This window comes from Pleurodeles waltl, chromosome 4_2 (genome assembly GCF_031143425.1).
Source record: "Pleurodeles waltl isolate 20211129_DDA chromosome 4_2, aPleWal1.hap1.20221129, whole genome shotgun sequence".
Taxonomy (NCBI): Eukaryota; Metazoa; Chordata; class Amphibia; order Caudata; family Salamandridae; genus Pleurodeles; species Pleurodeles waltl.
The window spans coordinates 33,169,403-33,195,343 of NC_090443.1; the positions used below are offsets into that span (position 1 = coordinate 33,169,403).

Consider the following 25,941-nt stretch of genomic DNA (forward strand, 5'->3'; position numbering starts at 1 on the left):
AAAACACGCTATGACGAGGCAAGCGCTAGTCACATCATAGCGCTTTTTTCTGTGACCTTCAGCTATGCTCAACAGCAGATGTGCTGCTATGCAACATGGCTAAAAGACATTCACATTCACAGCACTAATAGCTCGGGCATTGCTGAGACCTATCAGCTTTGTCAATGCTTGGTTTTTCTGTTCACCCACCTGACAAACAAAATACCTCAATTGACTTTCCTGGGCAGTTACCTACTTTCCAAACCTAAAAACCTACATTAACCTACAAGAAAGAGTTCACTCGCTGATGATCTTAATGGCCTCACCCTCTATATTGTCTGACTTCACCAGCATTTTTTAGCCCAAAAAGTTAACAGGTATTGCCATAGTGCGGCTGCCAAAGAGGACTACCACTTAAATCTGTAGGGATAGCAAGTACGCAAAATATATTATTGTCACAGTTGGGGTGCCTTTCTTTTTCTGTTCATGTGCTCAGCTAGTGAACTCATTATTAGCCCTGAAGTGAATTAAATGTTAAGTTTTAAAATAAATCTATTCTGGCAACAAAAAAAAATCCTAACTGTGAGTGTCGGCACGCATGTGTTGTATGTTCTGAATATGTTGATACTTTGCACGCCGCTGCGGCAAAGATACATCGTCTGGGAAGGAAGATTGCAGAACTGTGGCCAGCCTCTACCAAAAAACAAAAGTATCGGTTTTGACAGCCAGTATGTTTCATTTACCAGTACGATGTCAGTTCTGCAATCTTCCCTACTCCTAAAATGTCTGTGTAGTAATTTATGCCACTGAAGCAATAATGTGATGTAGTTTGCTGCCATGCTATCGTTTACTATAGTGCATTAGTCTTTTGTATTCTCCATTCAAAGGCACCGGCAGTAGTTGCTGGCTGTTTTAAATCGTTATTTCCCAATCCCTTCTAAAATTGTCACAAACTTTACCACGTTATCTGTGTTTTCGTCCCTATACTTTACAAGATGGCGCCATGTTTCAGTCCGCGTGAAGTCCTGTTTTTGTGTTGTTGAACTTGCACGGTGGAACCACTAATCCCAGCATGCTTATCAGAAGCAGCCCTGTCGCATGGTGAGAGTAGCTGTCTGTTTTTCACTGCTTCCTTTGCTCTGGCTGGCGGGGACTCATTTCCCAGCATGCATAGCGGTTGTTGCCGGAACATGGCGGCGCTCAGGATTTGAAGGCGACGTTGCTCCAACGGAGAGAGGTGAGGGAATAACTAAGTATCGGAATATGAAGGTGGCAGAGTAGAGCTATAAGTGTCCAGGAGAGGGGGAGGAAGCTTGCACACTCGAGACGAAGGAGGAGTGAATTGGGGAACTATAAGGGGCAGTGTTTTGAGATGGAAACAGAGCAGCCGAGTATTATTTTGCTACTAGCAAGTGATGGTAGAAGTGCAAGAACGGTAACGTGAGTCAAACAGCCTTCTACATCAAAGCACCGAAGATCAGAAAGGCATCTCTGTATCCACTGGACATTCACCATCCTTCTTTAATTAAGGAAAGAGTTGAAGACTCATCTATATGAAGAAAATTGGATCATGGCAAAGTAAACGGTGCAGCTTCTCTCTCTCTCAGAACGCAGAACACAAGTTCTACATTAATTTCCTGATTCTAGCTCTGCTTTATACCTTACACAGCGCTCTGATACCTTTGTTTGGTTCGCCTTGTACAAATACTACATACTACGTACACTCATAGTAAGTATATGTACATAAAAAAAACGATATCTCTTTGTGTTTCAGCTTCGTAAAACCTGTGCATTTCCATTAAAGTGAGGAGTTTGCTAAGTTTGTGACTCCACTTCTGCGTCACTTTCAGCCATTTCACTGCACATTGCCTCTGTTAATTTACCGAACTATTTTATTAGGACTTTTCCCTTAGGAACGTACTGTGTTCCTGAAGGGTTGGCCTGCAGGACAGTTAAAGCAGAGGCTCAAGTGTTGGTCCCTTATTTTGGCATATCCAGAATTTGCTGTTGCCTTCATTGTTTTCTTTATTGTTGCCGTGTATGCAGAGTTAGGGTGTAGAGCAGAGGACCCCCTCTCAACAATGTTTAGATGTAAGGACCACCTCCCGACAATTTCTAGAACCTGGTACTCATCATCATCGACTGTCATAAACATCCCCAATTCCCACAGCAAATCATTTTTATGGTAAGGAAATAATATTAAACAGTGTTTAGCAAGCCAAACGTGTGGGGGTGTTGTCAAAGGTGTGGTTAAAACAAAGCTCCTAATTTATGAGGAATTAGCATAGGGCGGTGCCGCAAGTCTTCTTGCTACAATGCCTTACATCAATATAAAAGGGCAGGAATGGAAAGTATTTATGAAATACAGTGCATTCCTGTCCTTTCCCCCATGCTGGTGCACAAATTGCTGCCTAGCTCCAGCGGAGGCAGGATTGTTTTTGTGCAGGAAGGGCGACCTTCCTGCACAAAAACAATCCAGAGAGGCATTTTTCTCTTTCTATATGTGCGGCAGAATGCAACACACATGGAAAGAGGAAAAAACTAGGAGAAATTAAGACATTTTTGGTAATTATGTCTGCTCTGGGGAGGTGGAACGTTTTGGCACTGCTCCAGCTTACGTGATTTTGTCAGTCTGGGTCAGCGTCAAAACCCATGGGTGTTGCGTGGGAACTTCCACCACAACACCCATGGAACGCCTCCTTGACGCAAAGTAAGGCAACACAAAGGCTTGCGCTGCTTTGCCTTACTCCATATCTATGAGGCCATGCAGGGTGCGTCGCCTCATAGATATGATTAAGAGGCTTGTGCCACCGGAGCATCAAAAAGAGTGATGCTCCGGGGGTGCAAGCTTCTAATAATTAAGCCTCAAAATATTCTGTGCTTTTTTTTAAAAGTCTTTCACTGTCAGCTAGCTACTTATAAAATAACAGCAAGCTAAATGAAAAATAAATAAAAGAAAATTGTTACTCATTGGGAAATGCACTGTAGTGCGTTATGAAACCGCTATTAGTTAATACACTGCAGAGGTCTGTGTGTAACCGGAGAGCAACAGAATTAAATCTTGGTTTGTGCCGTGGAGAATAGTGACTTGTGTATTTTTAGGGCCACAAGGTCACAGCCTGTGACAGAAAGCACTGTGATTATGTAAGACATTATTTTATGCTTGCATTACACACAGTATAAGATAAGCCACTATAAAAAGGTTTAAGATAAAAGGGTGCTTCCAAAATGTAGATATAAGTAATACCAGACTTATGCAATACAAGTTTTTAATAGCTGCCCCATCAACACCTCCAGGTGAAGTAAGCACTATTTAAATACATTTGCAATTAAAAGCACACACTTCACAGTGCAGTTGTTCACTCTTTCTACTACCACTCAAGAACAATAAATGTTTGTCATCACAAAGCTTTGAGTGACTCGATCATTTAAAGCCAGAACCAGCATCTTTTACAGTTGCAGATTACCCTTTACATTTGCAGATCTACTCGTAGCGCACATTTGCATTTCATTCTGGAAGCAGGCTCCCTGGCACAAAGGTGTCTTCAGCTGTCTGTGTTGCTTCGTTTCACAGCACAGGAGACTCAATAAATCAAAGTTCAGCTGAGTTATTTTAATGATTGGACAGACGAAGTGAGGCTGGGGGGATGCGCAACCCTCTGCCCAGGACTTCATGCCTCCCCTCCCTGCCCGGGTGTCGCGACTTTTAGAGGAACAGGAAGCAAGTAATGAAGTCCTGTGTATGTTGCAATATTCCTAGTTTGTTTAATTCAGGGCAGTGATTTCTGGTTTGCAATTTTAAATCATAATGACATCCCTCACTGTAAAAATTGCCTCAGTTAACCTGTAAAGAGCAGTAAGGTGCGTTGGGCAAGGAGAGATGGAGTGAGAGTAGGAGAATGTTGTGACAGGAGCTGTGGGAGCCTCTGGTGGGTGCAGAAATTGCATTTATGATGGATGTTGGAGCAGTGGCTTGTGGGTACCAGTGAGTGGTCTGATGTATGCTAACAGGTGTCCGAGAATGGAAGTGGTCTTTTGGTTGCATTAGGGTTGTGACAGAGACAGAGGAGGACTGATGTTCACATTTGCCTTTTGATGAGCCATGTTGTAGCTTTTTTGTGTACTCTGTACATACATGCATGCATCTAAACCAGCTGATTAACAGCACTAGTCCATGTCTCTTGCCCTAAGTATTAAAGAGACAACAAATGTGCAAATGAGACTCCAGTTTAACAGCCCAAGAAGCTCTTGCATGTTTCCTGAAACTCAGTTGGGCTTTTCAATCCCTTGGGTCTTTGGCAGCGAGTTCCAAAACCTTCCTTCCTGAATTAGGTGAATACACCATGTGGCACATGCCTGTTTGAAACAGGAGCATACGATCCACATTCCTGAGCAGGACTGAATAATGCACAAGGATAGGTGGTGTTTTCAAAATGCGTTGGTCAGAAGGCCTCTTAGACAACCTACAATACTTTGAACTCCACTCTTATCAACTCTGACAACCAATGAAGCTGTTGAAGTGCATATGAGATTTGCTTTCATTTTGTGGGTTACAAAGATGGCTTGATCCATATTTATCTGAAAGCATTGCAACTTCATGATGGTGTAGCATGACAGTCTGCCTGCCACGTGGTTTTAGTGTAACCTATTCTTGATTGTCTAAGTGTTTTGACTTGTGTATTTGGACCTGAAGGGAAATAATAATGCATCTCAGCTATGCTGTGATTGGTACACTATCTGACTACCTGCAATATCTTTCATCCAAGGAATGTTTGTAATGAAAGTTATAAATCTGCCCACATTCACTGTTGATGAAGGGGTGCATACCTTACCAGAAACAGATGGTCAACAAAAAGGGAGGGGTGCTGAACTACCCAGACCCAAAAATCACGGTTTTGCCTCCACTTAGTAGCAGTATACTCTTCAGCATTGTTTTATGAACTGCGAGTGGCAGTCAAACGCGGCCCTGCCACATTCCCACCTGGGCATCATCCATCAGCATGTGGAATGCCAGATCGTGTGCCTAATGATCCAGTCAGTGGTAGCATAAAGCTGTGCAATGTTTGCAGGTGAAGGGCTGAGACCTGTGTAACTCCATGCCTAGGATTTTGGGTCGTTGGTAACTTTCCTAGTACCCTATGATTATGCAGTTTAGTTAAGTGCACCATCCTCCAAGGCTGCTAACAACCATGGCAGGGAGAAGTTGCTGTCTTGACACCCAAAAAGGCCATCATCTTCCTGTGTCCCTTGAGCAAACCATCATTTTAGTTCAGTAAGTGGAAAGAGCATTGAGCTCCAGGAAAAGGCAGAAGGAGCCGGGCCGTGATCTTGTGCCTGTGGCTGTCTACCGCGATGAGTCTAATTTTTTGGGCCAGTATTCTTACTACAGTGTTCAACTCGGCCTTTGCTGGTACTAGCATACCATCCTCCTGGCGCTCTACCTCAATCATTCCGATCCATAAAAATGGCGATCACGGCAGTCCTTCCAACTACTGCCCGATCTCCTTTCTTGATGGGGCAGAGAAAGTTCTTGGAAAAGTCCTGCTCAGTCACCTGCAGGAATTGCTGGTGCCCATAACAGGTGCTAGAAGCAACAGTGTTGTCCTGCAACTCTGTACTCAAAAGGCAGTGCTGGCAGCACTCTATGGTACAGAGCTTTAGGGTTATGCAAATACTAGCCCATTACAAGTGGCTGAGAACAACTTCCTGAAAGCGCTGCTGAGGCTGGGGCTAGGTACCCCCCTTAATGGCTCTCTATGCGGAGCTTGGCCTCACACCAATATCAGAAACATTAGCCCTAAGGCCCGTGCTCTATTGGGTAAGGTTGGTATGAAATCCCAAGGCAGCAGTATACCTGAGAACCATGGAAGAACCCACCTCGAGTCGTGGCTGTGGGGGAGTTCATAGGTGTCGCACGTGAAGAATATTCTAAGAGAACTGCAGCAGGAGATCTTGTGGGCAGAACCTGTAGTGTGAGGGAGGATACTACGGAACAGATCAAAGATCAGTACTGCGATTATAAGTTGACAAGGGCACATCTCGCGTGTAAGCCAGGATCAATCTCATGCAACTAACTTAACAATACTTATGGCCCTCCTTCTACTGGTTACTTGTTACTTGGATCTGATGTGTCCTGAGCTCAAGCGAACACTGTATGTAAAATAGAGGCTAGGTGTTCTGCAGACTAGGGACTCTTTAATTAGTACGCACAGATCTCAAGCTGGGTTTTAGCACTGTGATTGTAGCTTTGGAGGAATGGACAACCTAAACTACTTTATCTTGTTTTGCGAAAAACTATGACTCTGCACAGTGGCTGCGACTCCTCCCCCTCTTCAAGTCCTATGGGGTTTAATGTGCCAAAGCAGCACTGGCACGTTGCGCTAGGCCTGGTGTTATGAATGTGCACAACTCTATAAAATAACATCATTCATATGGGCCGCATGGCCCTGTCTTAGAGAGCTGCCAATCAAGCTAGGCCTTATTCCTTCACGAGAATCCACTTTAACTTTGTTGCCTGAGCAATTCGGTTCAATTATTTATTTCATGGATTTGGAACTCCAAGGAGGTCCACATGCACAGATAATACATAAAATACCAAATGACAATGAAGATAAAATTCCTGTCTAAAGAAGGGAAAACTTTAATTATCTGTAAAATGTGATACATTCAAAATGCTTTCCACCAAGCATATATCACACAATAAATATCAAACAATGCTTTTGATATGTAAAGTGGATCAAACCAAAAAGATGAACTTCTATGTTAAATATCATTAAAACTCAACCGCTCGAACACATTTCATGGTGTGCTTCCTATAAAGTACATCATAAAGTGCAAAAGAGTAGTACACAAGGAGGAGCCACTCTTGTTACATTCCCCAATGCATGATACTATTTCCTTCAATGTGACTATAAAAGGGCAAATACAAAGCACATACTTCAAATCCATAATAAATGGGAAATCTATAAAATGCAAAACAACCAACCTTCTGCCTATTGAACATGAATTATAAAGTCATTATCATGCTCTGCTACGCAGTGAAAGCCCCTCTTACTTATTTCACAGTAAGATTCCTATAAAGTGCATCTGAAATGCATGGATAATTCACTTAATTAATTCATCTTACGATCACTGATAAATGGAAAACTCAGTATAGATTTAAAAATCTCTTAAAGAACTTAAACATCCTAAAACAGAATAATTCATTAGGTGGAGTATACAATAATTCCAAAGCCTCTCCAGCAGAGTGAATGTTAAAATTCAAATAGAGGAGTTTCAGCCATTTTTTCCTCAATGTAGCTAAAGAGGGACAGACAAATAATACATGCTTAAGGTTCTACACCCCCAATTGACAAAAATCACAGATGCTAGAAGATCCATCGCATTCGGAGGTTAGATCTCTAAGTGGCGCTCTCTCCAATCCCAACAGAATACAAAAAATGCCTCACCCCATGTGGGAGATTCCAAGCTAAGTATGGTTGAGGATGTTTAAAAATCACTGATTTGGTTAATGTAGTGGGTCTCCTCTTCAAGCGTCAGGACTCAAATCCAGGGGAAAACCTTTGCACCATATCGCCTCTTTCAAGCTTTTTTAAATACAGTGGGCGATAGCGATGGAATAAAATCAGGGTCAAGCTCAAGCAATTGCACAGCAAGATTATAATTTCTAAAGAACTTGTATTTTTCTCTTAGCATATTGAAGAATTCTATGTATGCTAGATGTCTTAGGGTAGATTCCACACTATGTACTAGGCAGTAAACCCTCCTGACCACCACTGCAAGGCCATGTGCAAAGGCATTCTTAATACCAAATTCGAGCCTTAAGGCTGCCACGGAAGCCCAATTGTTACAGGAAGCCAGGTGTCTTAGAATCTGCCCTTCTATCTTACCTAGGAAGTCCTATTTGGAGATCTCTGTACATTCTATAGGATACAGAAGGGTAGCCAGAATCTTTGCTTGGTAAACAGTTAGTAAGTGAGTAAAATGGCGCTGACCAACTGCATTATAGAACGCCACTAGACCTTGTGCCTGAGAGAGAGCCTTACTAACATTATTTAGAATATGATCTTGGTCGCTGAGTGTGCAGGATAGAGTTTTCCTCAAGAAACAATACGTTTTTACCCGCTCCAGCTTATGTTGACCTAGGGACCAGGAAAAAGTATATATATTTTTTTTTAACCAGGTTTTTTTCCTAGAAAGCATACTACTTGAGACTTTGATATATTCATTTTCAAGTGATTCTGCATAGTATAGTGATTTAGGGTGGCCAAATGCTGATTTTGACCTTTTGGAGTGAGGTCAATCACCACTATATCATCAGCATATAGAAGGCAGGAGATCAAACGCCCTCCGATTTTGCGTGCAAAACCATCAGTGCTCCCTAAGTAATAGGCAGATCATAGATATATAGAGAAACAAGCAAAGGCCCCAACAGACAACGTTGCTTCAATCCGCTTTTTGTGGGGAATTCTGAAGACAGACCCTGCACTCCTCCTAAGAGAACATTGCACCAAGTGGAAGAGTGCAAAGCTATGACCAAAAGTAACAAGTTTGTCGGGTCACCGAACCCATATAAATTCTTCCATAAGATCTCCCGATCTACCCTGTCAAAAGCTGTAGGAAAGTCTATAAATGCAGCATATACCACTCTACCCCTATGCATAAATTTGCATTAATAGAATGTTATCTAGAGTGTTGTGTTCCTTTCTAAAACCTGTTTGTTCCAAAGGAAGTATTGAGTTTTCCTCAACCCAGGATGTTAAGTGCAAAAGTATACTTTTAGCAAATATCTTGCCAGTTGCGTCCAACATTGCAATTTGATGGTAATTTATGGGTAAAGATCTGTCTCCCTTTTCATATAGGGAGACACTAACACTCCGAATCCAAGAGGCCAGAACTCTACCTTGCAAATAGCAGAAATAGAACACCGAGTAGAGAATCCTTGTTCAATTATTGCCATAGGGACCTCGTCAGGGCCCATTGCTCCAGTTGCCCGCATCTACCTTATAAATCCCTCTCTCTCAATCACTGAGGGGGTGCGAAGCTGTCCAATTCAGCTCTATTGCTTGTACTAAGGTCTATTTCCCATGGCTCCGTGTCCCGGTTTTCCGCATATAGGGAAAGTATATACTCCCTCCATTCTGCCTTGGCTATCGGTGGGACAATAGAAGATTTATGATGCCCGCAACCTTCAGAAATAATAGGCCACAATTTGCAGGAACTTGTAGTTACAACAGCTTCCCTCAATGCAACCCACTTCTATTCGACCTCCTCCTTCTTTTTGCCTAACTTAATTCGCGCTCTTCTTCTCTTTAATAAGGATATTATTCTACTCCTATCCTTTGACTCCCATTAATACTGATGCCTTACCAATTTATTGATTTCTCTATTCAGCATTAAAACCGATAACTTTACTTTCTTTTGGGGAGGCTTAGTACACTTAGGCTGATCACTTTGCATTATGTATCCCATAAGTTCAATGAAGTAATTTAACATGTCCCCATTCCATTCATCAATGCATCTCACGGACCTTTCAAGAACTTCTTTCACAGATAGTATTTTAGCAGGTGTCCAATAACTACCTGTTTTCCCATTAAAATTAATGTCCCGGCCCTTAAAATTCCAAGTCTCTATCAAAGACAAATGATTTTTTAGCGACAGGCTAAGAATCTTATGATCTCTAAGCGGGGTATCAATAATTACCATATCCTCCACTGATTGGGCAATAGCGTAGGAGACCAAAAAATAGTCAATAACAGAACTACTCTGTTGAGATTTGTGTGTAAAGGCTGCAGGGGAATCCAAACTAAAACGCCCATTCAGGATGATATAGCAGAGATTCCTCTAACCATTTGATAAGATGTACCCCCTTTAATCCGCCCTGATTCTAGGGAGAAATAAAAATGGAAGGGTTATTAAAGGCGGATTTTCTCTCTGTATTGCAAAAAATGGAAAGAGGTAGATTAGAGATTTTACTATTGTGATCCCCATTATCAATACCTTATAGGCACTTTCATGTGGATTTGAAAAGATGGAATAAACATATGAAGTACAGCTTTATCATAATCCTTATGGGGGGGAATGTAAGCGTTTACTACTAACATGAGGTTTTTCCTACCATTCTCCGATGTTGGATACACTCTCACTATCTGATAACGATTTAAAGAGACTGGGAAACTAATATATTCCCATTTATGGTTGTTACTTAACAACATTGCAGTACCTCCTTTTGCATGCCCATTCTTAGAAAGCTGTGCCTTTTGACAAAGTACCGTGTACCCAGGGCAAGTGAAGTCAAACACACTCCAGGTCTCTTGGATGCAAATTAGATCAGCCTGTAATGAGCAGATATGGTCTAATTATTTAGGGTGGTTCACTATTCCCGCTGCAATCCAAGATACCACAGAGAAATTAGGGTTAATGACTGGGTTGTAAGGTCTTTCCCTTTGCCCAAGTGCTATCTAAAGTCCCACCAACCAACTCCAGTTTTCCTGTTTAGAACCTAAACAATGGGCAGGGGCATCTTCCACAAGCCTCACCACTCTTTCTCCATGGAAAAGGGAGACTTTCACTTTTTCCAAAGAGGAAGAAATAGGGTTACGCACTCTGTGAGAACTTCTATCACTCGAGAATAGTAAAAGGGTGGGACTGCTGCGTAATAAAGGGAATTTCTTTTCCCCCAAACTGGGACCACTTATATGCCACTACGCTGTAACTGTTCACAATGAACTAAACTCAGATTTATAACACTTTTAGAATAAAACCAGACTTTTGTCTTTATCACTCCTATGCTTTGGTCATGATAGACCCAAGAAATGTCACTGCTTTCAATTAATTTTAACTCCTCTATATCTGTAAAACAAGAGATTAAAAGAGAACGATTTAAAATTAGATTCAGATCAAATAGAGCTGAAAACTGTAGACATACCGGGGTCTCCGTATACCATTTGATAACTTCCTCCTTACTGTTTACTTCCCTACCTTTATAAGGATCAGATGTAGAGTTCAATAACACTGCATTTGATTTCACATTACAAAATGAGTCGGCGCATGGATTTAAATCAGACACAACCCTCTCTTTATATCTGGTGGATTAACCTGTTGTGAACCCTTACAGAAGGGCCAGGTCTTGTTCTTCCCTTGGATAGGGAGAACCAACAGTTTCCAAGTCTTTGGACCTATCCTTCCACAGGTCCAGTTCATGTTCTTTTCTGCGAAAGGAAGTTCCTACAGGTCCAATGTCTTCTAACTTAACCTTTCTTGGGTTCTTTTTAGAGATTCGCCGTATCCCATTTTCCCCACCTTTTTTCCTTTTTTTCGTACCCATTTTCCTCTCTTTATCTGCCTTTATTGATGAGATCCCATTATGCTCCGCAATCAAAGGGTCAGGATATACTTTAGGTAGCGGCCGAAATATAGGAAAAGGGGCCACCAGAGGGTTTGGCTCATTTTTCAGGAGAATGGGTTCTGAAATGTCAGGATCCGAATTACTCATCGAAAGGAGACAGGAAAAAAGATTTCCCAAGGAATAAACAACACTCTCTTGGTTGGAGGGTTCCTGTGAATTCAAAGATTTCAAAAGTACTTGCGGTTTGCCCACCTGAGTTCCTTGATCAGAGTGAGTGGGCTGATTAAATAGATTCACATATGGACGAGACTCCAAGGGGAACAATAATGAACTAGGGTCTTGGTGCGCCAATTTTTTTATTAACATCCTTTGCGGCCATCAATACTTTCTCATCCAGAACTGATTTGGCATTCTTTTGATCTATCAGAACTTTAAATATGGACAGTACTATATCTTGAGTATGATCAGAGGTATTTATTGATTTTTTTTAAAAGTGCCAAGATAGACGATAACAGTCTCTCCAGACACAATGGACTCTGAAATTACTATATATTGGTCTGGACAGCCACTGGGAAGATTCTCTGGGCACACAAGATCTGGCGTCAGTGAAGGCAGTAATGGAGAGAATGAATTATAAGTAGGAGTACTACTAAAGAGCCTTAGACCGGGGGAACTAGTTTTGATTTTACCATTTAAAGGTGTTGTCGCACAATCAGCAGAAAGATACCTTGCACACCGTTCAAATCCATGTTGGGGAGTGTAAAGTCCCCTACTCCAGAGATGCATTGGCAGAGGGAGAGATGTTGTTCACAGTGTGCCCCCCCCCCCCAGAAGAGGAGGGCTTTCTCACCACAAAGTTTAAGTCCACATCCTTTCCCCTGGTGTCCATACAGCTGGCGGCTAGACCGCTTACTTACTTGCAAACCGGTTCTTCAAGTGGCTCCTTTTGGAAAAAAGGTAGGATGGAATTTGTGCTTTTTATGTTCAGATGGGGAATACCATTATTTCTTAGGGGATTAGATTTGGTCTTTTTACACGCCCAACTGAGAAAAGCTCTGCTCATTCGAAGGCATTTGGCAGTCATCCTCAAAATTGGGAGGCTTCCTCGCCCTTGGCCAATTCCTTAATAAGGAAAGCACCTTGAGGATTAGCCCACAATTGTTCGAAAAATATAATGAGCAGTTCTGGTCACCTTTTCCTGGAAAACAAGCCCTCCAATCCCCAATCTAGGAGACTTTCAAAAAGGCCCTTGGGAAAACAACTGAGAAGGGCGGCCCTCCTGAGACGAACAGGCCGCACTTACCTAATGTCAGCTGCTTCTGCTCCACCTCAGGGGCCCACAATTCAAGCTTTACCTTCTCAGAACCCCTATTAGGTTCTGTAAAACTCCTTCACTGCTCTTATCCAACCCGTTATTTGCACTTTTGCACTCTTTGCCAACTTTTGCAAATCAGATTTAAAGTCACTGGGCTATGTAGGGCTCGGGGCTATGGGCTCCGCACACTGAGCTGCTCCTCCTGCTTCACTTCCTCTTCCAGTGACCGTATCCAGTGTCAGTAATCAGTCCCAATATCCCCCGCAGCTAGATGTGATGGGACTAAGGTCTGGAGGGCTAGGGGCTAGCCGGGCTTATGGGTGCTTGGGGGGGGGGGGGGGGTTGCTCCGCACACCACCTCCGCGCGCCGCTCCGAGCTTGAGGCTCCGCTCTGCTGTGGCCACACCTCCTTCCGCGGCTTGCGTCTTCCTGCGGCTGGACCGCCTGCAGTCTCAGCCTGCCGGGAGGGCCAGAGGGCTGGGGGCAGCCGGGCTATCCAGGCCCTGGGGTAGAGGTGCACTGCGCACCTCATGGAGCACCGCTCCAACTTCTGAGCTGGCCCTTTACTGAGGCACACCTCATGCGTCTCTACGTTTGTGCGCCACAAACAGAGTGTTCCTGAGCTGTACGTTGGTGTTTGAATTGTAATACATGGGTTCTGTATGGTATGTTGCACATGTGCATTATATAATCATGTCCTATAGCCTTGGAACAATTGGCCGATCCCGGAATGCAACAGTGCTAAATATACTCAATTTGGTAGTTATAGCTTATTCATGGCCTGGAGGCTTGAGCGCCTTTGATTCCACAGTGCTGTACATACGGGCTAGGTGGTTTTGCCCAAGGCAATCACCTCCTATATCAAGCCTTCACCATACCAGATAATTCTGTGGCATCCCTTCACATTTTTGTGTGGTTTTATATACATATTTTCCATTATGTTCAGTGCCACGCACTGACGACTGAACTGTTTATTTCTCTAATAATACTATTTATGCACATGCACTTTAGCCCAATTCCAGCCTACATTGGTAAACTGGTTGGTTGCCTACTGTATGGACACCTTTTCCCATAGGCATAGAATGGGTAAAAACCGTTGATACATCTGGCCCTTAATGTATTGTTTGTCGTGACATCCAGCTGACGATATTGCACATGTATTTTAGTCCAATCTTGCTTCCATTAATGAACTAGTCGATTGTTTTATTGGGACTGAATGTACTTAAAATGCCCCTACTTGATTACATTGCATATGCTTTTTATGATGCATTTTTTAAATTCTTGTTTGTTTTTATTTTTATTTTACTGTTTTAATTATTGTAAGGCGGATAGCTGAAACAATAAATAAATAAACCACCACAGAGCAAACCACAATGACTTGTATCTTGGAGGCACCCTTGAGGCAGGCCCTACTCCACTAGATCCAGCACCACCACTTCTTAGACTCTTACAGTTAGTTTCAGAATAGAAATGCCCATTATAGACATGGAAAAGATGTCTGTCTTTTTTTTAAAGAAGGGGGGGGGGGCACTGTATGCTTCACCTGAGCTGACGCCATAGGGGCTCAGAGTGGAGTGACTAATTCATAGCTGTTAGTACATCTTGGGGCATTTCCTTTGTTAGACTTTTTATGATTGCTGCATGACATGGATTCTGTGAAGAAGTAGAATTTCCTGGGCTCCTCAGCTGTCCGTTTGTCTTAAAAAAAAAAAAAATACAAAAAAAAATCCTCCAGATGCTTCCATAAAGGTAGGCAGATGTTGGATGGTGTTTTTGTCGACAACCTTTGAAGAGTGTTGGCAGAGTAAGCAGAATGTTGTAGTATGACTCACCTTGTTTACAAACAGTAAAGAAAGCTGCTTGGTCCGCTGCACTGATATGGTGATAGCTGTCTGTAAGCCAGGCAGACAGAGGAGTCTTCAATCAAAGTTTTAAACAGTAGTTACTAAAATCGCTGTTTCAGTAAGCTCTTCACAATCCATATTTTCAGGTAGATAGGTTGGGGATGACATAGGCAGCCTGATAATTGCCACAGCTTGGTGTACAATAGAAGTTAGTGGTTCTCTGATTGATGTCAAACGAGTGTAATGTATATTGGAAGTGTTAGTGGGAGATGTGATGGAACCAGTGTTGGAAGCAGGCCGGAGGGATACTGATTGTTGCCAAAGGGGATTAGTCTGAAGTTTGCCATAAAGGGTCAGTGGTTTGCTGGGGGTTGGATAGAAGGTACTGTCTGATGAGTTACTGATGGTAGGTTGTTTGCTCAGACATGGTTGCCTGATGGTTTCTGTCGATTGGAAGTGATTTCTGAAAGGAGTGTGGCGAATGCTGATGTTTTTTGAAGGTTTCTGGTTATCACCGGAAGTGTTAGAGTGAAGAGAGAGGGGTTCGAAGAGTTCTGAAGTGGGACTGATGGTTACAGGCGGTGCTTACAGTAATATTTTTGCAATTAGGGGGTGGCCTGATGTATGCCAGGTAGAATTTCTGAAATGTGTTGACAATATTCTGATGGTTAATAAGTGAGGTGTGGTGGATACCAAAAGTGGCAGGGGCGTGGGGTTGCTAGACTGTGTTTGTTTTTGGTCAGGTGGATGGGGAGTTGCTGATGCTAAAAGGGGGTCTGATAGTTTAAATAGTGTTTGTGGACTGGTGTTGATGAAGTTGCCAGGGGCTTTATCAGTGCAGAGGAAGTTCTTCTTGGTGTTGAAAATGATCTTGTGAATGTTCAGCAAGGTGTGGTGGCTGCAGGAGGGTGTATGGTGTTTATGAAATGGGTTTGGTTGTTGTGGGTTATCTGATCGATTTAGTGAGGTTTATGGCTGCTAAAGAGTCTTCAGCTGTGTGGAAGTTTATAAAATATCTACTTGTTTAATGGGCAGGACGCTTCAAAAATAAATTTGTACTTGAAAGAAAATCCATTTGGGCCTTTTAGTGTTATGTCTTAAAATGACTAATTAGGACAGCAGTCTCATTAGGGCAGATCTCTGATTGTTGCTTCTCTGCTTATGTCAAGGCTCATTTTATATTGGGGTTTGGATACCAAGCAGGGCTGTGATTTTGCCCCCTTTCTGCAATTCTACATAGAGGGGCTGGAAGAAGGTAGGATGCAGTAGTACGATGGTTGGAATACGCCTCCGAGTCTGTGCAGCCCACCAGCCTACATGTTTAAGGGCATTCATCAATCCCTCTCCAATTTCTTCCCTAATTTGATGAAGCTAAAAATTTACTTCTGACAAGGGCAGGAGAAAACCTTTTTCTAGGGTGGGGAAAAATATAGTGGTGGGAAAGGGAATTGGCAATCACTCTTTATATTTTTGCATTGACAAATGTACACATTAAAGTACATGTGAAAATGGAATTCACAAAAGTTTGCTATGAATACAATTTCCAGGCCAACTTCTGTAAACTTAAGTATTGAGTCTTAAATCTCCAACAGTATAAGATCTATACTTGTGGTTTCACTTTTTAGTGACCTTCTTTTAAATATTGAGCATCTAGTTTCCAGTCACCAAACTCGTTTAATTAAATAATCTCAGCAAAATGGTATTTAAAGCTGTGCAATGGTTAAAAAATCTTATTTTTATCAAGTTGCAAACTTTTTCGTTTACATTATATTGTGAAAGCAATTTACAGTCTTGCTTTCATTCTTTTGCATGCATTTGAATTTAATCGGGAGCAGTCTGTGAGAATTATAAGCAGCCGCAAATTGGTAAATTTTGCATACATGCACATTCTGTGCATGTGCATCAGATGTCAGGTTTGCTAAAGACATCTTGGGGACTTTCAGGAAGTTGACCTAGGAATGCAATCCATTTGTTGATTATCATTGGCTTTGTGGTTTGTAACTCTCATTTTCTGACATCCATTTGCTGTCTTTATTTGCTTTTCAGTTCGTCCCTCTTGTTGCCTAAACCGTGTTTTCTGTATTCTTCCACAAACCTGCTTTCTGTTAACCATTCTTTAACTCTTGTTCTTATCTCATCACATTTCCTGTGCATTCAAAGACCAAGGTCAAATGTCTGGCACTGTCTTCTAACAGCGCATGTTGACTTTTGTTTATCTAACTTTAAAGTGAGAGGATTAATGTGACAATCTTGCTGGTTCCTGGGGATAGAAAAGAGTTTTTTCGACCACACAACAACATTTAAATGAACGGTGTAAGTTTTTCTGAAAATATCAGAATTATTAAAGCACAAATGAAGCACATTTTTTGTTATTTCTGAAGTGTTTTGGAAACAAATACTTTAATGTGATCAAAACGAATCATTAAACTAGGTGATGCAATTTCCACACATTTTCAGCTGTGCACTATTGAATTTTATTAGTAAAACTGTGTCTGTGCAAATGTAATGGCCAGTTCAATTGAAAATGTACTGGCTGTAATGGCAATGTACTACCACACAATGAATACTCCACTCTACGTTGCTCTACTCTGCACCACTGCACTCCACTCTTCACCACTCCATGCCACTGCACTCTGCACCACTCAACTGTATGCCACTTCACACTAAGCCTCTCTATTCTACCCTGTACTACTCTGCTGAATACGAATTCACTTGTCACCACTCTACACCAAAGCTCTCTTTGCCACTCCACTCTTCGGCGCTCCACTCTACACTACTCCAGTCCAGGCCACACCAATCTACTCTGCACAACTCCACTCTGCAACACTGCACATTATGCTATTGCACTCAATGCCAATACATTGCACGCAATGCACTTGAATCTGTAGCACTCTAGGCCCTGCACTCTACGCCAATCCACTGTACGCCACTCTAATCTACTGTACAGTACTTTACTCCATTACACTCCATGCCACTCTATGCAACTGCACTCTACCCTGCACCACTCTACGCCACTTCACTCTACTTTAAAACAATGTTCTCTGTGTCACTCTGCTCTACTCCGTGCCATTCCACGCCACTCTACTCTTAACCACTCGCTCCACGCCTTTGCTCTCTACTCTGCATCACTGTACTGTACGCCACTGCTCTCTACGCCAGTCTACACCACTGCACTCTATGGCACTACTATACAGTGCACCACTCTATGCTACTCTGCACCTCTCTACGCCACTGCATTCTATGCGACTCAACTCTGCGCCACTACCCTATGCACCACCCAACTCTACACCACTCCACACCACTCTACTATGCACCAATCTACTCTACACCGCTGCATTGTACACCGTTGAATTAAACGCCACTGCACTCTACGCCACTATACTCTGCCACACTTTAAGCTAGTGCACCCTACACCAGTCCACTCTATTCTGTGCCATTCCAGTCTGTACCACTCTACGAGACTCCACACTGTACCACTCCAATACACAACACTCTCTGCTAGTCCACTCTCCAACACTTTACTCTTCGCCATCCACTCTACAACACTCCACACCACTCCTGTACGGCACTCATTTTTTAGCCATGCTGAACAGCAGCCACCCTGTTGACCAACATAGCTAAAACACGTGGAAAACAGCCATTAAAACGCAGTCATAACCACGTTTGACCATTACCACAAATCCTTTATCACACATATATATCCACTGAAAAGAAATAAAGGTTACAGGGACGTTATAGTTAGGTTCTGAATTTAATCGCACAAAACTAGTTTCCCGAGTTATAGTTTTATAACTCTTTAAATAACTCTAACAGCTGAATTTCTATGGTTTTGTATATTTAAAATGTGAGCTTAACATAACGTCCTTGTAACTTTTGTTTTTTTAAGTGAATTTCTATATGTTTTTTATTTTATTTTTTTATAAATCTATTTCCTACATATAACTTCTGTAACCTTTTTTTGCAGTCAATTTCTATGTTTTTTTCTTTTTTTTCTTTTAATAAAGTAATTTTAATTACTATACGTTAATCCACACTTCAGCCATGCGCAGCAGAGGTTGGCCGCAGGGCCTGCAGCCAACCCCCTATAACCACCGAACCGTGCGCAATGCATGGTCTTTAGCCATGTGTGATGGGGTTCCAACCCCCCGTAATCACCCATCCCATACTACGCATGGCCTTTCTCCCGGGGCCTTCGCCGTTCCTCGGGGAATTATAAGAAGTGCAAGATTTCACAGTAATTTAAAAAAATAATGCTTTTTTGCCCTGGCAGGCTCCCAGGGAGAGCCCTGCACCAAAGCTAGGGTGTTAAAGTAAACATACCCTAACACCTTTTCCCTTTTCTTTTAATCTGAGTCTCAAAATGGCTGCCAACACTTCCTGGTTGAAGTGCTGGCAGCCAATCAGATCTCTGCCCGAGATCGGCAGTATTCACAAATTTGTTGCAACACTAGATATACAAATCTGGGTTTCCTTTAATTTCTCTTAAACTTCTAAACGGATTTACAGCAAATCAGCAAATAACAAAAAAACATAGTCTGTGGACCAAAAGCTACCTTTCTGCCAAATCTGGTGTAAATCCGTCCAGCTGCTTGGACTGCAGGCATGTCTAAAGCATCTTTTGGAATTAACATAGGAAACACACTGTTTTTGACCCCACTCCCTTTTTTTCCTGGGCCACTGCTTGATGGATCACCCTGAACCTTTCCATGCACAACAAGACCCTTGGGCACACTTTGTTTGGAAAATTTCATGGGGGCATTTTAGGGTCTATGATGGGTATGGATTTTTGGGTGATTTGGGGTTTTTGGGTGGTAAGGGCATTTGTTAGGGTTTAGGATGTAAATGGGGCTTGGGGTAGCAAAGGTATTTTCATGATTTATTGTGGGAATGGGTTTTTGGGTGGCAAGGTGATTTTTTATTTATATATATATATATATATATATATATATATATATATATATATATATATATATATATATATACACACACATACATATATGTGTATATATACACATGCAAATCTGTGTGTATGTAAAATATATATATAATGTTTATATATAGGGATTATACTCACCAATTACGTTTTTTTCACGCATATGCCTTGACTGACTATGCCTTTACTACAAAAATGTTGTGCTAATGGTATATGTATCGTAAAGACGCATGCATGGAAATTGCATGTGTGGTTCTGTCATACACCCAAATACATTGGTAAAGCTGATTGCGCTTGCACAGGCGAGACTTATTGTCTTTGCCAATGCCTGTTTATTTGGGAATAACAGTCAGTAATGCAAGCTGAGCTCCCAGTTGTCTGCATTTCTTAAGAGTGCTCTCCCTCATATTTAAGGACTTTGCATTAATGAATCACTGAACAATTTATGCATGTGAATCTGCATCTTGCGTTATTGTCAGACACACCTCGTGCCCAGATCCATTCAAAGTTATGGTAAATAGGCAGTGGATTTGTACTGCTGAGGTTTGGTTCTGCTTGTCTAGTGTACAAAAAATATCCTTGAAAACTTGTTGTTCTTGACCCCAAAACATATGTACTGGGCTTCAAGCAACAGGAATTCCACACCCCTTGCCTGACTGGGATGGGGGTGTCTGTGGGTGTCTATTGGGTATCGGACATTGCCTGTAAGATGCCTGAGAATTACTGCTGGGTTCTTGATGGTGAATAGCTGGTGCTAGCAGGTGTGCTGTTCACATGATGAAGTACTGAGGCTGCATCTAATGTGCAGAGCATGCCTGTGGGGTTGTAAATATGTGTTAAAGTGAGGCATGTAGACCTCGGCTGTCATATTATGATACTAGTGCACTTGAGGTAGGTGAATTAATTGAACGCTGTATTGCCAGGGCCTGCAGCCACAGGCCCATGTGGGTGGAGAATGCGGAGAACACACCCATGGAGAAAGCTACTGAGAGATCTAAAAGGAAAGATAAGGTGGTCTATCCTATGTTTGTTATGATCAGTAGTGTGCCCTGCACTTTTCCGTTTGTTGTCTTGGTGCTGTATAGTGCTTATAGACTTGATTATTGTAGACAAGGATTGTAGTTGAATTGATCTTTTCCATTGGCGTGCCTTTGACGTTCCTCTTCTATAGCCTTATTATGAAGGTCAGATTCGCAGTTAGTAGGTTGTCTGAGTGGGCTATTATTCCGAAGTGATGGATGCCTTCTGGAAGAGGAACATCGCATAACTTATTGCACTTTTTGACTGCAAAACATTGCTGGGATTGTGAGCAGACTTGGTTGTTGACTGACTAAGTTAGGCTGTGGTGAATGAGTTGGTTTGTTTACGTGCTTGCCATAGTAAAAACTCTGTGTTGTTCATAGTTGGGGATTTGTGATTGTGGTGATGAGTGACAGTCATAAGTTTATAAACTGACGTTTCCTATTGGTTTTATAACATCATTTTAATACTCTAATCTCAGAATTACAGCAGAACATATGCACTATAGCACATTGATCACACGATTCAAAAGATCAGTTAGAAATAATAATTTTGTGATCTAAACTAAGCCTTAATCTCGATGCTGCCACAAAAGCAAACTGTGATCTTAACAAAAACTCTGTCCTTGACTCCTTCTTAAACCTAGCATTATCCTGAACTCTGACCTTACACCTTAACATGTATCTGATGATAAGCTTAACAATAACCCAATGGCAAATAGTTTTTAATCTAAAAAAAAAAAAAAAAAAAACATTTTTTTTTGTTGTTTTCTGCAAAGTATTCAGCAAATAATGTATTGTGTGGTGACTGCAAGAGGTTCATAATTACGCAGAAAAACACTGGAGCCTCACAGTCATGTTTTTCAAGTGGCCCTTCTCTTAACGAAACAGTAATGCTAATCCTACCCCACACTTGCAGGGTAACTATGATCATCAGACGCACCCAGGCTTAAACTCCATCCCTGAAACTAACAAAACCCATCGTCTTAAGCTAAATCTGATCTATATGTTAGATAGACTCAAACCTGGGCCCTAAATATGACCATATTCCTAACAATAAGCGTTACTCTAATCCTGGACCATAACTACGACTCAAAGTATCAAGCTTTTGGTATTGAACCTTATGGTTTCAAACTTTGCAATGTTAAAACTGTAGTTTTCACTTTACACCATGTGCAGTGGCCATGAATTGAGTAATAGTTTAAAGAGTTTAATGTTGTACCCTTTGTGTAGACGTAGATGGTATGCCACAAAACGCAGTGCCCAAGAACTGTGCATTAGTTGTCTGCTGGTCAGAATATACACCTAAAGATGTTCTCCCTTGAACAATACTTGAATGTTAATGTTGCAGAGAGCTTTGCTGAAGCAGACTATTTCCCTGCTGAGAAATCTAAAACAAATCCGTATATTCATTCATCTTTTCTGTGCAACTAGATAGCTTGAGGCCCCTTTGCAAAATGATTTATGGGTACAGGTGACATCCTTTGACATCAAGACAATTGCTGGAGCCGGTGCTGAAATGAGGAGGGCTTTTGTGGGCTGTCTGCTCTTTCACATTTCTGAGGCCAGTTAACAGCACCCCTCTTTCTCATAATTCCTTTTGCTGACCAGTAAGGGGGAATATTATACTTTCTTACAGTGCACAATATTTCACATGAACTGTTGTTTTCCTAACGCTTTGTTTTGATTTTTCAGATGGCAGGTGAACTGATGGATAAGAAGGACAGGGATGCATCTCCCATCAAGGAGCGAGATCGTGACCGAAAACGCCACCGCTCTCGGGAGAGGTCTAAGTCCAATGAGAGGTAAGCTTAGCAGAGAGGGAATGTATAAAGGCAAGATATTTACAGCAGAGCTTTGTATTGTCTAGAACGATTTGTATGTGTTAAATGAAATGCGTATGGTTTAGGGTTTATTTGTGGCACATTTCTTTTCTTTTTCAGCCTTAGTTACTAGCATCTTTCTTCTATAATTTTCAGAGATCGAAGACATAAGGATCGAGAGAGAGACAAAGATCGTGGAAAGAAGGATCGCGACCGTGATAAAGATGGGCACCGTCGGGACAAGGACCGGAAGAGATCTAGGTAATCCTGTCAATCCTTTAAAGGGGTGGTAATTGATTGTTGGAAGGAAGGTAGTTGCATAGATTAGGAGCAATAAGGCTAAAGAACCATTCAAGAACAGAGAGTAAGAGTAGTTGTGAGGATAAGTGAAAAGTACTTGGCTGTGGAGATATAGAAGGGCAAATGTTAGTGTCATGGATATATTTTAAAACAAAGCGCAGGAAACCACATTTAAAACAGAATTAGATGTGGTCCTTACTGAGAAAGGCAGTTGTAGGTGTGGTGTTGAGTCATATGGATATTGGGATATAAACTGGACAGTGACATTTCTTGGTATACCAATAAGGTGTAAAAGGTTAGTAGAAACAAATGGAAAGCCAAAAGGAATATTGCTCTAAATAAGAAAAAAGAAGTTGATAAGCCGTAAGGTTGCAAAACGATAAAAGAGCAGAATGTCTAGAAGGTAAAGAAATGAATGCAAACTGTGCGAGAGAGAAGAGATGTGAGTTGAGAAGACAAGTGGATGGTCCTACGAGATGGTAAGAGTGGGAATAAAGGGAGAGAAACTGGAAGGAGAAAGGTAGGGCAATCTAGATGCGGAAGACATTTTTGGAATAGAGGTATGGTCAGATTTCTGGTTTGGATGTGTTAACATGAAGATAATTAGAAGAAAGACAAAAGTGGATAGAAGGGAATTTGGGAGTTTAAGACGTGCAAGTAATCATCATTAAGAAAGGGATGTTAGTGATGTGAGCATGCTAGAAGAGAGCAAAGTGCTTGGTTAGAAATGTAATTTCAGATAAGGAAATAGCCATAAAATAACCCATCAGTTGGATTCTGTGTTTGTTCTCTAAATTAAAACATGGCTGTACTTTATACTGAAGTTCTCACTTTCTTTACAGAAATCATATTTTTGTCCAGTCTTCAGAACCACTGGGGGCCTTGTGCCTTGATTCCTCCCTTATAATTTGTTATAAAATCTTCTCAACTTTTGTTTTTTCATTTAGCCTCTTAAGTTAGTTTGTTTTAAAAGCTTTGTCCGTTTTTAATCAGCGTTTTCAATTAGATATTTTGTATTCTACAAACATATCACATCCTCCGTTCTTGGTGGTACCTAAGGGGAGACATGTAGGACACTTCACCTTAAGTGCATGAATTTGATTTTGGACTCTTACAGTAGGCTGCAAGCCTTTGTTTTTTGTTTTTTTTAGGGTGCTGTTTGGTTTTATTCATTGGTTTGCCACATTAACATGCTGTGTGCCTGCTCTCAGTGATTGTGTGTTTTCACGTGGCTGAATTTTACTTAACTGCTGTGCAAGACCACTTACTGAATGCATGATGATGTACTAAGGTGGAGCAGGACTCTGCATGGTTTAATCACAATGTCCGTCTTCCTTTTGGGACCAGCCTCAGTGATGTGAGCCTGTTATTAGTTGTTTTAGTGTTGTTTTATGTCCTTAGGTGAGGGCTGAATATTCTCCCCGTTTGTCTGGTAACTAAGTTCAAGTTTGTAACCATTTTTTCTCTGCCCTCAAAGCACTTCTCCTAACCGAGGCAAAGACTCAAGAATGAAAAAAGAAGAGAAGGATAATGCTGATAAAAAGGGCAAGGTGAGTGCGACTGATATATTAGTAAGCCTTCTCAGTCTGAAGTAATAGGAATCGAGCAACTGGATGGCTTGGGCAGTGTCTAGAGTCTGAATTATACGCATATGATCCCTCACCATTTCAAGTCATCAAGTCACTTAAGCACCAGTTCGTTTTGGCCTCCGCATTACTCCAGCCACTCACTTCAACATCAGTGGATTCAGTATGTATTGTTTGTTAGCTGTATGCCTACTCCTGTTTAATTGGTAGGAGTGTGTTTTCTTCTGAACCTCATCTGTCAAAAGTTCTAAGGGCCAACAGGCCTTTTCCTCATCCTACAGAAATGCTCCTTTACTTATATGAGTTCTTTCAGGCTTTCTTCAGTCCCCCGCCCCGCCCTGCCCATCCCATTTTCCTTCTTTAGTTAATAGCTCTTTGGAGCAGAGAAAAGCACTGAGGTAATAGATGTGCTTCTTAGTTGTGTCAGCTGTCCACAACAGACAGAATGTAGCCGACAGGGCATTTCCTCTACTGACAGGAGTGCTTCCTGGTTTACATGGTTTCTTCAAGGAAGTCCTGTGTTCCGTTCCTCGGCTGATTGGTGCCCTGTGCGCCTGAAAGCTTGACTTGCTAGTTGCTTGTAATGCTTCTCTTCATTGTGTCATAAGTCATTATAGATTTACATGCATAGATTTTTGTTGTTTTGCCATATGGTGGTTGATTGAAAATGTGCATTTTACTAATGTGCATTTTATTTCATGGAAGTACATTTTCATGTGGCATTAACAGAAGACATTATTGTGATGAAACATCAACTATGATATTGAAATGCCCGACAAGCTTTTCTATGCACTCTCATCCTGACGTGTAAGAATTTTCTAAACACCTACTAGATTTCTTAAGTGGCCACAAAGATGCATGTTAAGACAATAATAAACACCTTAAATAAATACATTATTGGTGCATGCTGATACTAAAAGATGCCAAAATACATAGCCCTAGACACATGTACATAGTAATTGGAAAATGCATTACGGTAACCACATTGAGAAATTACTTAATCAATGTAGTCTGTGCAATGAATGATATCTTAGCATAAAATCTGTACTAAACATCCACTAATCTCACGTATATCTCTGTTGCGTCAATTTGGTTGACCAAACTCCACTTAGCATAGCCAATCATTTTTCATGGTTTAATTTTTAAGACATTCTTAGAAAACAGAAGTAGGATGAAACCAGTAACAAATTGGGAATTAAATATGGTGCTATTAGGGCTTTTTTTTCTTTACATAAATTGTTGTCAGAGCTTGTATCCTAGAAAAATGATTTTTCATTCACCAGCTACTGCAGGGATTGAGTGAATTGCAAAGTTCAGCTAGAGAAGACTCACTGGTTCAGGCACATGGAAACGTTAGTTTGATGCATACATGATCAATGAATAGCAAAGGTACTTTAGATCTTTCATTAGATTATACAATTACCCACTGTTTTCTAAGATCCCCAAAAGAGCATAGCAAAATCCCCATGCATTCGATTTCTGCAGAGCAGTCATATATTAAAATGCGAAACAATTGTTCATATGCTTTGGAATCAAAAATAAAGAATGACAGTAAACATAGCCATTGCACCATTGGTAAATGGAATGTTTACTGAATCAGATGTTAAATTAATATAGCTCTTACGATACAGATAAAACCTAGGGCAAGCCAAACTTGAGGCCCAAGGAAAATGGAATATTCTTTCACAGCATATGTGTAAAACAGAGGCCTTGCATTATATTTGTTGAAGTTTATTACATGACCACAGATAGAAGATGGGGCAGGAATTTGGGACGCGGAGTGCTGATTAACTGC

At 41.4% G+C, this 25,941-nt stretch overlaps 1 protein-coding gene across 1 annotated transcript in view; it reads left to right on the plus strand.

The window, feature by feature from the left end:
* Positions 1 to 1,080: 1,080 nt before the first annotated feature.
* Positions 1,081 to 25,941, plus strand: part of DDX23 (DEAD-box helicase 23) — a 140,530-nt gene continuing 115,669 nt past the window's right edge. Inside the window, exons 1-4 of the mRNA XM_069230500.1 lie at positions 1,081 to 1,216; positions 22,133 to 22,242; positions 22,417 to 22,521; positions 24,038 to 24,110. Of these exons, the coding sequence (XP_069086601.1) occupies positions 22,133 to 22,242; positions 22,417 to 22,521; positions 24,038 to 24,110 (288 nt within the window). The 5' untranslated portion in view covers positions 1,081 to 1,216. The remainder of the gene's footprint in view (positions 1,217 to 22,132; positions 22,243 to 22,416; positions 22,522 to 24,037; positions 24,111 to 25,941) is intronic.